General features: G+C 47.3%; 1 protein-coding gene across 4 annotated transcripts in view; it reads left to right on the top strand.

Annotated features, from left to right (window-relative positions):
• Nucleotides 1-13,654, top strand: part of ZBTB24 (zinc finger and BTB domain containing 24) — an 84,371-nt gene extending 70,717 nt beyond the window's left edge. For all 4 annotated transcript variants that reach the window (XM_063917108.1, XM_063917109.1, XM_063917107.1 and 1 more), the window contains exon 7: nt 12,253-13,654. In XM_063917108.1, the coding sequence (XP_063773178.1) occupies nt 12,253-13,030 (778 nt within the window). In that variant the 3' untranslated portion in view covers nt 13,031-13,654. The remainder of the gene's footprint in view (nt 1-12,252) is intronic.
• Nucleotides 13,655-14,664: the final 1,010 nt, after the last annotated feature.

Here is a 14,664-nt window from a genome sequence, read left to right as displayed (position 1 = left end):
CCACGTAGCTGCTCGGCAAAGTTGTAATGCCGAGACCCCTCGGGCAGCCGCCCAAGATGAGCCCACCTTCCTTGTGGAGTGGGCATTTACAGATTTAGGCTGTGGCAGGCCTGCCACAGAATGTGCAAGTTGGATTGTGCTACAGATCCAACGAGCAATCGTCTGCTTAGACGCAGGAGCACCCATCTTGTTGGGTGCATACAGGATAAACAGCCAGTCAGATTTTCTGACTCCAGCCGTCCTTGAAATATATATTTTCAATGCTCTGACAACGTCCAGTAACTTGGAGTCCTCCAAGTCGCTAGTAGCCGCAGGCACCACAATAGGCTGGTTCAAGTGAAAAGCCGAAACCACCTTAGGCAGAAACTGAGGACGCGTCCGCAGTTCTGCCCTGTCCGAATGGAAAATCAGATATGGGCTTTTGTACGATAAAGCCGCCAACTCTGATACTCTCCTGGCTGAAGCCAGGGCCAGTAGCATGGTTACTTTCCATGTAAGATACTTCAAATCTACCGATTTGAGCGGCTCAAACCAATGGGATTTGAGAAATTCCAAAACTACGTTGAGATCCCACGGTGCCACTGGAGGCACAATCGGGGGCTGTATATGTAGTACACCTTTGACAAAAGTTTGTACTTCAGGCACTGAAGCCAATTCTTTCTGGAAGAAAATCGATAAGGCCGAAATTTGAACCTTAATAGACCCCAATTTGAGGCCCATAGACAATCCTGCCTGCAGGAAATGTAGGAATCGACCCAATTGAAATTCCTCCGTTGGGGCCTTCTTGGCCTCACACCACGCAACATATTTTCTCCAAATGCGGTGATAATGTTGTGCGGTTACTTCCTTCCTGGCTTTAATCAAGGTAGGAATAACTTCCTCTGGAATGCCCTTTTCTTTTAGAATCCGGCGTTCAACCGCCATGCCGTCAAACGCAGTCGCGGTAAGTCTTGGAACATACAAGGTCCCTGCTGAAGCAGATCCCTTCTTAACGGTAGAGGCCACGGTTCTTCCGTGAGCATCTCTTGAAGTTCCGGGTACCAAGTCCTTCTTGGCCAATCCGGAGCCACGAGTATTGTTCTTACTCCCCGTAGCCGTATAATTCTCAGTACCTTTGGTATGAGAGGCAGAGGAGGAAACACATACACGGACTGGTACACCCACGGTGTTACCAGAGCGTCCACAGCTATTGCCTGAGGGTCTCTTGACCTGGCGCAATATCTGTCCAGTTTCTTGTTGAGGCGGGACGCCATCATGTCCACCTTTGGTTTTTCCCAACGGTTCACAATCATGTGGAAGACTTCTGGATGAAGTCCCCACTCTCCCGGGTGGAGGTCGTGTCTGCTGAGGAAGTCTGCTTCCCAGTTGTCCACTCCCGGAATGAACACTGCTGACAGTGCTATGACATGATTTTCCGCCCAGCGAAGAATCCTTGCAGCTTCTGTCATTGCTCTTCTGCTTCTCGTGCCGCCCTGTCTGTTTACGTGGGCGACTGCCGTGATGTTGTCCGACTGGATCAACACCGGCTGACCCTGAAGCAGCGGTTTTGCCAGGCTTAGAGCATTGTAAATCGCTCTTAGCTCCAGTATATTTATGTGAAGAGACGTCTCCAGGTTTGACCACACGCCCTGGAAGTTTCTTCCCTGTGTGACTGCTCCCCAGCCTCGTAGGCTGGCATCCGTAGTCACCAGGACCCAGTCCTGTATGCCGAATCTGCGGCCCTCTAACAGATGGGCACTCTGCAACCACCACAGAAGAGACACCCTTGTTCTTGGTGACAGTGTTATCCGCTGATGCATGTGCAGATGCGATCCGGACCATTTGTCCAGCAGATCCCACTGAAATATTCGTGCGTGGAATCTGCCGAATGGAATTGCTTCGTAAGAAGCCACCATCTTTCCCAGGACTCTTGTGCATTGATGTACTGACACATTTCCTGGTTTTAGGAGGTTCCTGACAAGTTCGGATAACTCCCTTGCTTTCTCCTCCGGGAGAAACACCTTTTTCTGAACAGTGTCCAGAATCATTCCCAGGAACAGCAGACGTGTCGTCGGGGTCAATTGAGATTTTGGAAGATTCAGAATCCACCCGTGTTGTTGAAGCACTACTTGGGTTAGTGCTACTCCGACTTCCAGCTGTTCTCTGGACCTTGCCCTTATCAGGAGATCGTCCAAGTAAGGGATAATTAATACGCCTTTTCTTCGTAGAAGAACCATCATTTCGGCCATTACCTTGGTAAAGACCCGAGGTGCCGTGGACAAACCAAACGGCAGCGTTTGAAACTGATAATGACAGTTTTGTATCACGAACCTGAGATACCCTTGGTGTGAAGGGTAAATTGGGACATGCAGATAAGCATCTTTTATGTCCAGGGACACCATGAAGTCCCCTTCTTCCAAATTCGCTATCACTGCTCTGAGTGACTCCATCTTGAACTTGAATTTCTGTATGTACAGGTTCTAGGATTTCAGATTTAGAATAGGTCTTACCGAACCGTCCGGCTTCGGTACCACAAATAGTGTGGAATAATACCCCTTTCCCTGTTGTAGGAGGGGTACCTTGACTATCACCTGCTGAGAATACAGCTTGTGAATGGCTTCCAATACCGTCGCCCTTTCTGAGGGAGACGTTGGTAAAGCAGACTTTAGGAACCGGCGAGGGGGAGACTTTTCGAATTCCAACTTGTAACCCTGAGATACTACCTGCAGGATCCAAGGGTCCACCTGTGAGCGCGCCCACTGTGTGCTGAAAATCTTTAGTCGACCCCCCACCGCCCCTGAGTCCGCTTGCACAGCCCCAGCGTCATGCTGAGGGCTTTGTAGAAGCCGGGGAGGGCTTCTGTTCATGGGAAGTAGTTGCTTGCTGCAACCTCTTACCCCTTCCTTTGCCTCTGGGCAAATATGACTGTCCTTTTGCCCGCTTGTTCTTATAGGAACGAAAGGACTGCGGCTGAAAAGACGGTGTCTTTTTCTGTTGGGAGGTGACCTGAGGTAAAAAAGTGGATTTTCCGGCTGTTGCCGTGGCCACCAGATCCGATAGACCGACCCCAAATAATTCCTCTCCTTTATACGGCAATACTTCCATATGCCGTTTGGAATCCGCATCACCTGACCACTGTCGCGTCCATAAACTTCTTCTGGCAGATATGGACATCGCACTTACTCTCGATGCCAGAGTGCAAATATCCCTCTGAGCATCTCGCATATAAAGAAAAGCATCCTTTAATTGCTCTAAAGTCAATAAAATACTGTCCCTATCCAGGGTATCAATATTTTCAGTCAGGGAATCCAACCAAACCACCCCAGCACTGCACATCCAGGCTGAGGCTATTGCTGGTCGCAGTATAACACCAGTATGTGTGTATATACTCTTCAGGGTAGTTTCCAGCCTCCTATCAGCTGGATCCTTGAGGGCGGCCGTATCAGGAGACGGTAACGCCACTTGTTTTGATAAGCGTGTGAGCGCCTTATCCACCCTAGGGGGTGTTTCCCAGCGCGCCCTAACCTCTGGTGGGAAAGGGTATAATGCCAATAACTTCTTTGAAATTAGCAGTTTTCTATCGGGGTTAACCCACGCTTCATCACACACGTCATTCAATTCCTCTGATTCTGGAAAGGCTACAGGTAGTTTTTTTACACCCCACATAATACCCCCCTTTGAGGTACCTGCAGTATCAGAGATATGCAAAGCCTCCTTCATTGCCGTGATCATATAACGTGTGGCCCTATTGGAAAATACGTTTATTTCTTCACCGTCGACACTAGATTCATCTGTGTCGGTACCTGTGTCGACTGACTGAGGTAAGGGACGTTTTACAGCCCCTGACGGTGCCTGAGACGCCTGGACAGGTACTAACTGGTTTTCCGGCCGTCTCATGTCGTCAACTGACTTTTGCAGCGTGCTAACATTATCACGTAATTCCATAATTAAAGCCATCCATTCCCTTGTCGACTCCCTAGGGGGTGACATCACCATTACCGGCAATTGCTCCGCCTCCACACCAACATCGTCCTCATACATGTCGACACACACGTACCGACACACAGCAGACACACAGGGAATGCTCTTATCGAAGACAGGACCCCACTAGCCCTTTGGGGAGACAGAGGGAGAGTTTGCCAGCACACACCAAAGCGCTATAAAAATGTATATAAACAACCCTAAAAGGTGTTGTTTCTGTTATATGCGCTTAATATATAAAAATATCGCCAAAATATGCCCCCCTTCTCTGTTTTACCCTGTTTCTGTAGTGCAGTGCAGGGGAGAGTCCTGGGAGCCTTCCTCACAGCGGAGCTGAGCAGGAAAATGGCGCTGTGTGCTGAGGAGAATAGGCCCCGCCCCCTAAAACGGCGGGCTCTTCTCCCGGAGTTTGCGATATATGGCAGGGGTTAAATACATCCATATAGCCTCAAGGGCTACATGTGATGTATTTTAGCCATAGAAAAAGGTATTATACATTGCTGCCCAGGGCGCCCCCCCCAGCGCCCTGCACCCTCAGTGACCGCTGGTGTGAAGTGTGCCGACAACAATGGCGCACAGCTGCAGTGCTGTGCGCTACCTTATGAAGACTGAAAGTCTTCTGCCGCCTGTTTCCGGACCTCTGGACCTCTTCAACTTCGGCATCTGCAAGGGGGGTCGGCGGCACGGCTCCGGGACCGGACTCCATGGCTGGGCCTGTGTTCGATCCCTCTGGAGCTAATGGTGTCCAGTAGCCTAAGAAGCAAATCCATCCTGCACGCAGGTGAGTTCACTTCTCTCCCCTAAGTCCCTCGTAGCAGTGAGCCTGTTGCCAGCAGGACTCACTGAAAATAAGAAACCTAAAAAACTTTTTCTAAGCAGCTCTTTATGAGAGCCACCTAGATTGCACCCTGCTCGGACGGGCACAAAAACCTAACTGAGGCTTGGAGGAGGGTCATAGGGGGAGGAGCCAGTACACACCATGTGATCCTAAAAGCTTACTTTTTGTGCCCTGTCTCCTGCGGAGCCGCTACCCCCCCATGGTCCTGACGGAGTCCCCAGCATCCACTAGGACGTTAGAGAAACATCTAATAACTAACCCCTCCTACGGTCCCGCAGCATCTCTCAACATGTTCATTGTCTCTCAAAAACATGCTTCCATACAGTGAATAGCTGTAATAACTCTGATTGGTGGGTAGCTTCTGCCATCCACCAGTCAGCATGCTGACAGCTATTCACTGTCTGGCTGCAGGCTGGGAGGCAGTTAGAGAGGCTCACCCCAGCCCTGCTCAAAGACCCCACGAATTGTGGGGTCCTGGTCAGCTGCCCAGTTTGCTTATATGTTAACATGGCCCTTGTCACCTGTGCCTTGTGAATTAGAAATGACTAACACCTAGGTGCTTCTAGCTATGGGCCCAGTGAAAATAAGATTTTACTTACCGATAAATCTATTTCTCGTAGTCCGTAGTGGATGCTGGGGACTCCGTCAGGACCATGGGGATTAGCGGCTCCGCAGGAGACAGGGCACAAAACTAAAGCTTTAGGATCAGGTGGTGTGTACTGGCTCCTCCCCCTATGACCCTCCTCCAAGCCTCAGTTAGGATACTGTGCCCGGACGAGCGTACACAATAAGGAAGGATATTGAATCCCGGGTAAGACTCATACCAGCCACACCAATCACACCGTATAACTTGTGATCTAAACCCAGTTAACAGTATGACAAACGTAGGAGCCTCTGAACAGATGGCTCACAACAATAACAACCCGATTTTTTTTGTAACAATAACTATGTACAAGTATTGCAGACAATCCGCACTTGGGATGGGCGCCCAGCATCCACTACGGACTACGAGAAATAGATTTATCGGTAAGTAAAATCTTATTTTCTCTGACGTCCTAAGTGGATGCTGGGGACTCCGTCAGGACCATGGGGATTATACCAAAGCTCCCAAACGGGCGGGAGAGTGCGGATGACTCTGCAGCACCGAGTGAGAGAACTCCAGGTCCTCCTCAGCCAGGGTGTGCCCCTGACCAAGTAGCAACTCGGCAAAGTTGTAAGGCCGAGACCCCTCGGGCAGTCGCCCAAGATGAGCCCACCTTCCTTGTGGAATGGGCATTTATATATTTTGGCTGTGGCAGTCCTGCCACAGAATGTGCTAGCTGAATTGTACTACACATTCAACTAGCAATCGTCTGCTTAAAAGCAAGAGCACCCAGTTTTTTTTTTTTTTTTGGGTGCATACAGGATAACAGCAAGTCAGTTTTCCTGACTCCAGCCGTCCTGGAAATCTATATTTTCAGGGCCCTGACAACATCTAGCAACTTGGAGTCCTCCAAGTCTCTAGTAGCCGCAGGTACCACAATAAGCTGGTTCAGATGAAACGCTGACACCACCTTAGGGAGAAACTGGGGACGAGTCCGCAGCTCTGCCCTGTCCGAATGGACAATCAGATATGGGCTTTTGTGAGACAAAGCCGCCAATTCTGACACTCGCCTGGCCGAGGCCAGGGCCAACATCATGGTCACTTTCCATGTGAGATATTTCAAATCCACAGATTTGAGCGGTTTAAACCAACGTGATTTGAGGAATCCCAGGACTACGTTGAGATCCCACAGTGCCACTGGAGGCACAAAAAGGGGGTTGTATATGCAGTACTCCCTTGTCAAATTTCTGGACTTCAGGAACTGAAGCCAATTCTTTCTGGAAGAAAATCGACAGGGCCGAAATTTGAACCTTAATGGACCCCAATTTGAGGCCCATAGACACTCCTGTTTGCAGGAAATGCAGGAATCGACCGAGTTGAAATTTCTTCGTGGGGCCTTCCTGGCCTCACACCACGCAATATATTTTCGCCACATGTGGTGATAATGTTGTGCGGTCACCTCCTTCCTGGCTTTGACCAGGGTAGGAATGACCTCTTCCGGAATGCCTTTTTTTTTTTTTTTTTTGTAGGATCCGGCGTTCAACCGCCATGCCGTCAAACGCACCCGCGGGAAGTCTTGGAACAGACACGGTACTTGCTGAAGCAAGTCCCTTCTTATCGGCAGAGGCCCTGAGTCCTCTGTGAGCATCTCATGAAGTTCCGGGTACCAAGTCCTTCTTGGCCCACCCGGAGCCACGAGTATAGTTCTTACTCCTCTACGTCTTATAATTCTCAGTACCTTTGGTATGAGAAGCAGAGGAGGGAACACATACACCGACTGGTACACCCATGGTGTTACCAGAACGTCCACAGCTATTTCCTGAGGGTCTCTTGACCTGGCGCAATACCTGTCCAGTTTTTTGTTCAGGCGGGACGCCATCATGTCCACCTTTGGTCTTTCCCAACGGTGCACAATCATGTGGAAACAACTTCTCGATGAAGTCCCCACTCTCCCGGGTGGAGGTCGTGCTGAGGAAGTCTGCTTCCCAGTTGTCCACTCCCGGAATGAAAACTGCTGACAGTGCTATCACATGATTTTCCGCCCAGCGAAGAATCCTTGCAGTTTCTGCCATTGTCCTCCTGCTTCTTGTGCCGCCCTGTCTGTTTACGTGGGCGACTGCCGTGATGTTGTCCCACTGGATCAATACCGGCTGACCTTGAAGCAGAGGTCTTGCTAAGCTTAGAGCATTGTAAATTGCTCTTAGCTCCAGTATATTTATGCGGAGAGAAGTCCCCAGACTTGATCACACTCCCTGGAAATTTTTTCCCTGTGTGACTGCTCCCCAGCCTTTCAAGCTGGAATCCGTGGTCACCAGGACCCAGTCCTGAATGCAAAACCGTGGCACTTTAGTAGATGAGCACTCTGCAGCCACCACAGAAGAGACACCCTTGTCCTTGAAGACAGGGTTATCCGCTGATGCATCTGAAGATGCGATCCGGACCATTTGTCCAGCAGATCCCACTGAAAAGTTCTTGCGTGAAATCTGCCGAAAGGAATCGCTTCGTAAGAAGCCACCATTTTTCCCAGGACCCTTGTGCAATGATGCACTGACACTTTTCCTGGTTTTTGGAGGTTCCTGACTAGCTCGGATAACTCCCTGGCTTTCTCCTCCGGGAGAAACACCTTTTTCTGGACTGTGTCCAGAATCATCCCTAGGGACAGCAGACGTGTCGTCGGAGACAGCTGCGATTTTGGAATATTTAGAATCCACCCGTGCTGTCGTAGAACTACTTGAGATAGTGCTACTCAGACCTCCAACTGTTCTCTGGACCTTGCCCTTATCAGGAGATCGTCCAAGTAAGGGATAATTAAGACGCCTTTTCTTTGAAGAAGAATCATCATTTCGGCCATTACCTTGGTAAAGACCCGGGGTGCCGTGGACAATCCAAACGGCAGCGTCTGAAACTGATAGTGACAGTTTTGTACCACGAACCTGAGGTACCCTTTGTGAGAAGGGCAAATTTGGACATGGAGGTAAGCATCCTTGATGTCCAGGGACACCATATAGTCCCCTTCTTCCTGGTTCGCTATCACTGCTCTGAGTGACTCCATTTAGAATAGGTCTCACCGAGCCGTCTGGCTTCAGTACCACAATATAGTGTGGAATAATACCCCTTTACTTGTTGTAGGAGGGGTACTTTGATTATCACCTGCTGGGAATACAGCTTGTGAATTGTTTCCAATACTGCCTCCCTGTCGGAGGTAGACGTTGGTAAAGCAAACTTCAGGAACCTGCGAGGGGGAGACGTCTCGAATTTCCAATCTGTACCCCTGGGATACTACTTGTAGGATCCAGGGGTCCACTTGCGAGTGAGCCCACTGCGTGCTGAAACTCTTGAGACGACCCCCCACCGCACCTGTTTGTACGGCCCCAGCGTCATGCTGAGGACTTGGCAGAAGCGGTGGAAGGCTTCTGTTCCTGGGAATGGGCTGCCTGCTGCAGTCTTCTTCCCTTACCTCTATCTCTGGGCAGATATTATGGGGACGAAAGGACTGAGGCTGAAAAGACTATGTCTTTTTCTTCTGAGATGTGACTTGGGGTAAAAAGGGTGGATTTTTTAGCTGTTGCCGTGGCCACCAGGTCCGATGGACCGACCCCAAATAACTCCTCCCCTTTATACGGCAATACTTCCATGTGCCGTTTGGAATCTGCATCACCTGACCACTGTCGTGTCCATAAACATCGTCTGGCAGATATGGACATCGCACTTACTCTTGATGCCAGAGTTTCGCATATATAGAAATGCATCTTTTAAATGCTCTATAGTCAATAAAATACTGTCCCTGTCAAGGGTATCAATATTTCCAGTCAGGGAATCCGACCAAGCCACCCCAGCGCTGCCCATCCAGGCTGAGGCGATCGCTGGTCGCAGTATAACACCAGTATGTGTGTATATACTTTTTAGGATATTTTCCAACCTCCTATCAGTTGGCTCCTTGAGGGCGTCCGTATCTGGAGACGGTAACGCCACTTGTTTTTATAAGCGTGTGAGCGCCTTATCCACCCTAAGGTGTGTTTCCCAACGCGCCATAACTTCTGGCGGGAAAGGGTATACCGCCAATAATTTTCTATCGGGGGAAACCCACGCATCATCACACACTTCATTTAATTTATCTGATTCAGGAAAAACCACATGTAGTTTTTTCACACTCCACATAATACCCTTTTTTGTGGTACTTGTAGTATCAGAAATATGTAACATCTCCTTCATTGCCCTTAACAAGTAACGTGTGGCCCTAAAGGAAAATACGTTTGTTTCTTCACCGTCGACACTGGAGTCAGTGTCCGTGTCTGTGTCGACCGACTGAGGTAAAAGGACGTTTTAACGCCCCTGACGGTGTTTGAGACGCCTGGACAGGTACTAATTGGTTTGCCGGCCGTCTCATGTCGTCAACCGACCTTGCAGCGTGTTGACATTATCACGTAATTCCTTAAATAAGCCATCCATTCCGGTGTCGACTCCCTAGAGAGTGACATCACCATTACCGGCAATTGCTCCGCCTCCTCACCAACATCGTCCTCATACATGTCGACACACAAGTACCGACACACAGCACACACACAGGGAATGCTCTGATAGAGGACAGGACCCCACTAGCCCTTTGGGGAGACAGAGGGAGAGTTTGCCAGCACACACCAAAAACGCTATATTATACAGGGACAACCTTTATATAAGTGTTTTTCCCTTATAGCATTTTAATATATATATATATACATATCGCCAAATAAGTGCCCCCCCTCTCTGTTTTAACCCTGTTTCTGTAGTGCAGTGCAGGGGAGAGCCTGGGAGCCTTCCCACCAGCCTTTCTGTGAGGGAAAATGGCGCTGTGTGCTGAGGAGAATAGGCCCCGCCCCCTTTTCGGCGGGCTTCTTCTCCCGTTTTTCTGAGACCTGGCAGGGGTTAAATACATCCATATAGCCTCCAGGGGCTATATGTGATGTATTTTTAGCCAGAATAAGGTATTATACATTGCTGCCCAGGGCGCCCCCAGCAACGCCCTGCACCCTCCGTGACCGTTGGTGTGAAGTGTGTGACAACAATGGCGCACAGCTGCAGTGCTGTGCGCTACCTTCATGAAGACTGAAAAGCCTTCTGCCGCCGGTTTCTGGACCTTCAATCTTCAGCATCTGCAAGGGGGGTCGGTGGCGCGGCTCCGGGACGAACCCCAGGGTGAGACCTGTGTTCCGACTCCCTCTGGAGCTAATGGTGTCCAGTAGCCTAAGAAGCCAATCCATCCTGCACGCAGGTGAGTTGAACTTCTCTCCCCTAAGTCCCTCGATGCAGTGAGCCTGTTGCCAGCAGGACTCACTGAAAATAAGAAACCTAAAAACTTTTTCTAAGCAGCTCCTTAAGAGAGCCACCTAGATTGCACCCTGCTCGGACGGGCACAAAAACCTAACTGAGGCTTGGAGGAGGGTCATAGGGGGAGGAGCCAGTACACACCACCTGATCCTAAAGCTTTAGTTTTGTGCCCTGTCTCCTGCGGAGCCGCTAATCCCCATGGTCCTGACGGAGTCCCCAGCATCCACTTAGGACGTCAGAGAAATGGCAGTTGCTTCTGTTATGCTTATTAGCCAGAGGACACAATTGATGATACTGAGGTTTATTAATATCTTCTTTCATTAGCATCAGAGGAATTGGAATAATATATTTTTTCATAATGCGTCTTGTTCGCCCAGCTTCATATCTTATGACAACATGCCAAGGTCACAATATAGTGAGAATGAAGTACTTCTAACGCCGTACAGAAGAGTGTGAGCTGAGTAAATGGTTATTAATCTGCCATGTAGTTCAGGGGCAGGCTGCTGTCGAACTACACATCATAGGAAAAATAAAAGATTAATTGAAATAAAAGTTGAATACTACTTTAAGAACACTTTGTGGTTATAATTTTAAGCCTTTAGTACAGGGGTGGCCAAGCAGTCAGAGACAAAGAGTCAAAAAATCTTGTTAGGCACGTCAAAGAGCCAACATCGAGCCAAAGGCACGTGCAAAAAAAGGTTGTGGCCTTGTGCCTGCTAGGCTATGCCCATGCTATAAAATACATTGAAAAAGCGAGAGCCACATAAAATACTTTGAAAAAGCCACTTCCACATAAAATATATCAAAAAAGCCAGATTCACATAATACACTTTAGCTCCCCTATGTGTCACTCGATCCAGCACTCTGCTGTGTCACTTCAGCCAGCTCCCCCATGTGTCAATGTGTCACTCCTGCCAGCACCCTCCTGTGTCACTCCTGCCAGCTCCCCATGTGCCTCTTGCTATCACCCTCCTGTGTCACTCCAGCCAGCACCCCCATTGTGTCTCTCCTGCCAGGACCCTCCTGTGTCATCCCAGCGAGTTCCCCTCGTGTCACTCCAGCACACCCTCATACGTCACTGCAGCTGCCCCCCAACTCGTGCCATTGCAGCAGCCCCTTATGTGTCCTCTGTTTGCTGGTGGCTCCCTCAGTTCTTAGTCCCCATAGTGCTGATGCGTATCTGGCTGGAGTGCAGCGGTTTTCGGATCTGTTGTGGTCACGTGATTTTGAATGTCGGGAGCCACAATTGAATAAAGAAAGAGCCACATGAGGCACAAGAGCCACAGGTTGGCCACTGCTGCCTTAGTACATTATTTTGTACAGTATAATATTCTCCATAGGATAGGCTATTACATACCAACATGCCCTGCCACTGTTTTATCATACCATAGCAGCAGTTGAGTGTCATTGTTTGCCTACCTGTAATGTAGTGTATGGGTTGCTGTATTTTTATACTTTAACACAAATCTTTTTAATTTATGGAATGTGTGAGATCTTGTGATCAGCTTTTCTAGGTTTCATATAGTGTTTATATTGAATACATTATGAACACTGTTTTTCCTTTCAGGGGGGAAAAGCCTTATTCTTGCAACATTTGTGGGAAAACGTTTTCAGACTCCAGTGCCAAAAGGAGACATTGCATTCTGCATACGGGAAAGAAGCCGTTCTCTTGTCCAGACTGCAAAGTGCAGTTCTCCCGCATGGATAATCTGAAAACTCACCTGAAAATCCACAGCAAAGAAAAACAATCACAGGACATTGAAGCCAGTGCTGGAGGACCAGACGAAGCAAGGAACATACTCCAGCTGCAGCAGTACCAGCTAGCGACCCCTAATGGGCAGGAAATACAATTACTGGTCACAGATGGTGTCCATAACCTGAACTTCATGTCAGGACACGGTCAAGGCATTAGTATTGTCACTACTGATGCGTCTCAAAGCATAACAGACCAAGCTACAAACCTTGCCCTGATCACTCATCAGCCTCCATCCATGCATGGTTTGTCCATCACATCCCACCAACAACAAGTACAATCAATTCACAACATTGACTTGATGGAAAGCAGGATGCAGACTGTGCTGCCAGAGCAGATGCATGTTATCACTCTCTCAAAGGAAGCACTCGATCAGCTGCAGGGACGGACTCCTGTGCAAACTCAACAATCCCATGGCATCTTAAACCAAAGTGTCCGTGTCCCTGACCATACTAATCAAGCTTTAACTGTACACCCTGTACCCCAACCTGTGCCTGGCCATCCAATCCAAGCACAGGCATTCCAGATACAAGCCAGCGCCGTCTCTTTTATAAACCAAACACTGGAAGCAGCAAATTCATCGTCTGTGTGATATATAGAAAATCTCTACTGACATTTTTTGTCTTTTTTTTTTTTTTTTTTTTTATATCCGGGACATGCGTATACTGTATTACAGTGAACGCAGAAGCCTTTTGTGTAGCGAATTGTATTTCTGCTGCTTGTTTTCCTGAAAGACAAACAGAGGGCTAGAATATTACTGCAGATTTGTATTCTGCATCTATATGTAGCTTTAAACTAATGGTATTTGTAGTATTTATATTTTAAAGGTTTGGGTATTCTGCAGTCAGATTAAGGGAATGGCTGACAGATATATTGTATAATACAAAGTTTTTGTTTGTTTTTCTTTGTTTTTAAACCTTAGAGCAAAAACAAATGATACAAAAGGCAAAAATTCAAATGAATAACAACTTTTAAAAATACAGCAGATAGGCAAACTGTAATGAAAATTGTTTTGTTTGTTAATTTCTTCTTTAATTACACAAATTTATGTAGAAAGTTTTTTTTTTTGGGAGGAAAAAAACATTTTTGTTCTGAAGTGAAACTTGGATTTTACAGGAATTTTAGTTCAAATGAAACAAAAAATATATATTTATTTTGAAAGGTCACCTTCATTGTTCCTTGGCATATATAAAAGCACTTTACCTGGTCTTGGAAATCCTTTGTGACTATTTTCTATTTCCTATTTTACATTAAGGATTACATACATACATACATACATACATATACATACATACATACATACATACATACATACATAAATGAGTTATTACTTAAGTGAAAGGTGTTATGTTTTAATAACAACTTTTATTTAGTTCTCTTGAATATTGGATTTTTTTTTTTTTCTGACTTAGAGTCCAGTCATTGGTTAATGCTGAACTATTCAGCTACGGGTTAAACTATCCTCATTCCTGAACCCTGAAAAGAAATGTTGATAGTGGGAGTGGCTTGTGGGCATGGTTGGGTGGACTTGAGAAGATCCAAAATGTTGGGATAGATGTGTGTCTGATCTGTGGCAGGCTATGTTATACATCTACTTGTGGGACTCCTACCTATTAAGTCAATTAAAAAAAATCATAATAACATTTAGTCTTCAAGACATTGCAGACATGTGTAGAACAGTTTACCCCTTAGCCTACAACGTAGTGTTCCTTCTAGGCTGTTTCAGCAGGGTGCTGCACCCTGCCCATTTTTGAAATGTGAAAAAGCACCCTGCAGGACCATAAATCGCCCCCTTGTATACAGAATGCAACAGTCAGTGCATGTTACAATGTTGTCGTCTGCTCCTTGCCCACCTCTGAAATTGGAACACAATTTCTGTCCTTAGCCAACTGGTTGGCAGAGGAGGCACTGTAAATAATACAGCACTCTGATAAAAAGGGAAAGAACAGGGTAAGCAGTGTTAAAAACCCATTGTTTAACTTTTCTATTTTATAACACATACGGATTATAACTACTTCAGCACTGGAAAAGACATTTATAATTATCTACTTATGTATATGCTACAGCCGATCTTCCAAGAAGACTGGACATATACAGTATGTTTCTCAGTACATATGTTAGGTGTCTTATATGAATGTATGGGTATATGATTTACTAAGGGCAAAATGTATGTACAAAAACTATAAACATATGCGCTATGCTTTGTGCGCAAAGCGTCACATCAAA

This window comes from Pseudophryne corroboree, chromosome 4 (genome assembly GCF_028390025.1).
Source record: "Pseudophryne corroboree isolate aPseCor3 chromosome 4, aPseCor3.hap2, whole genome shotgun sequence".
Lineage (NCBI taxonomy): Eukaryota > Metazoa > Chordata > Amphibia > Anura > Myobatrachidae > Pseudophryne > Pseudophryne corroboree.
Note: the sequence above shows the minus strand (reverse complement) of the source record. Positions and strands in the feature narration are given on the sequence as shown.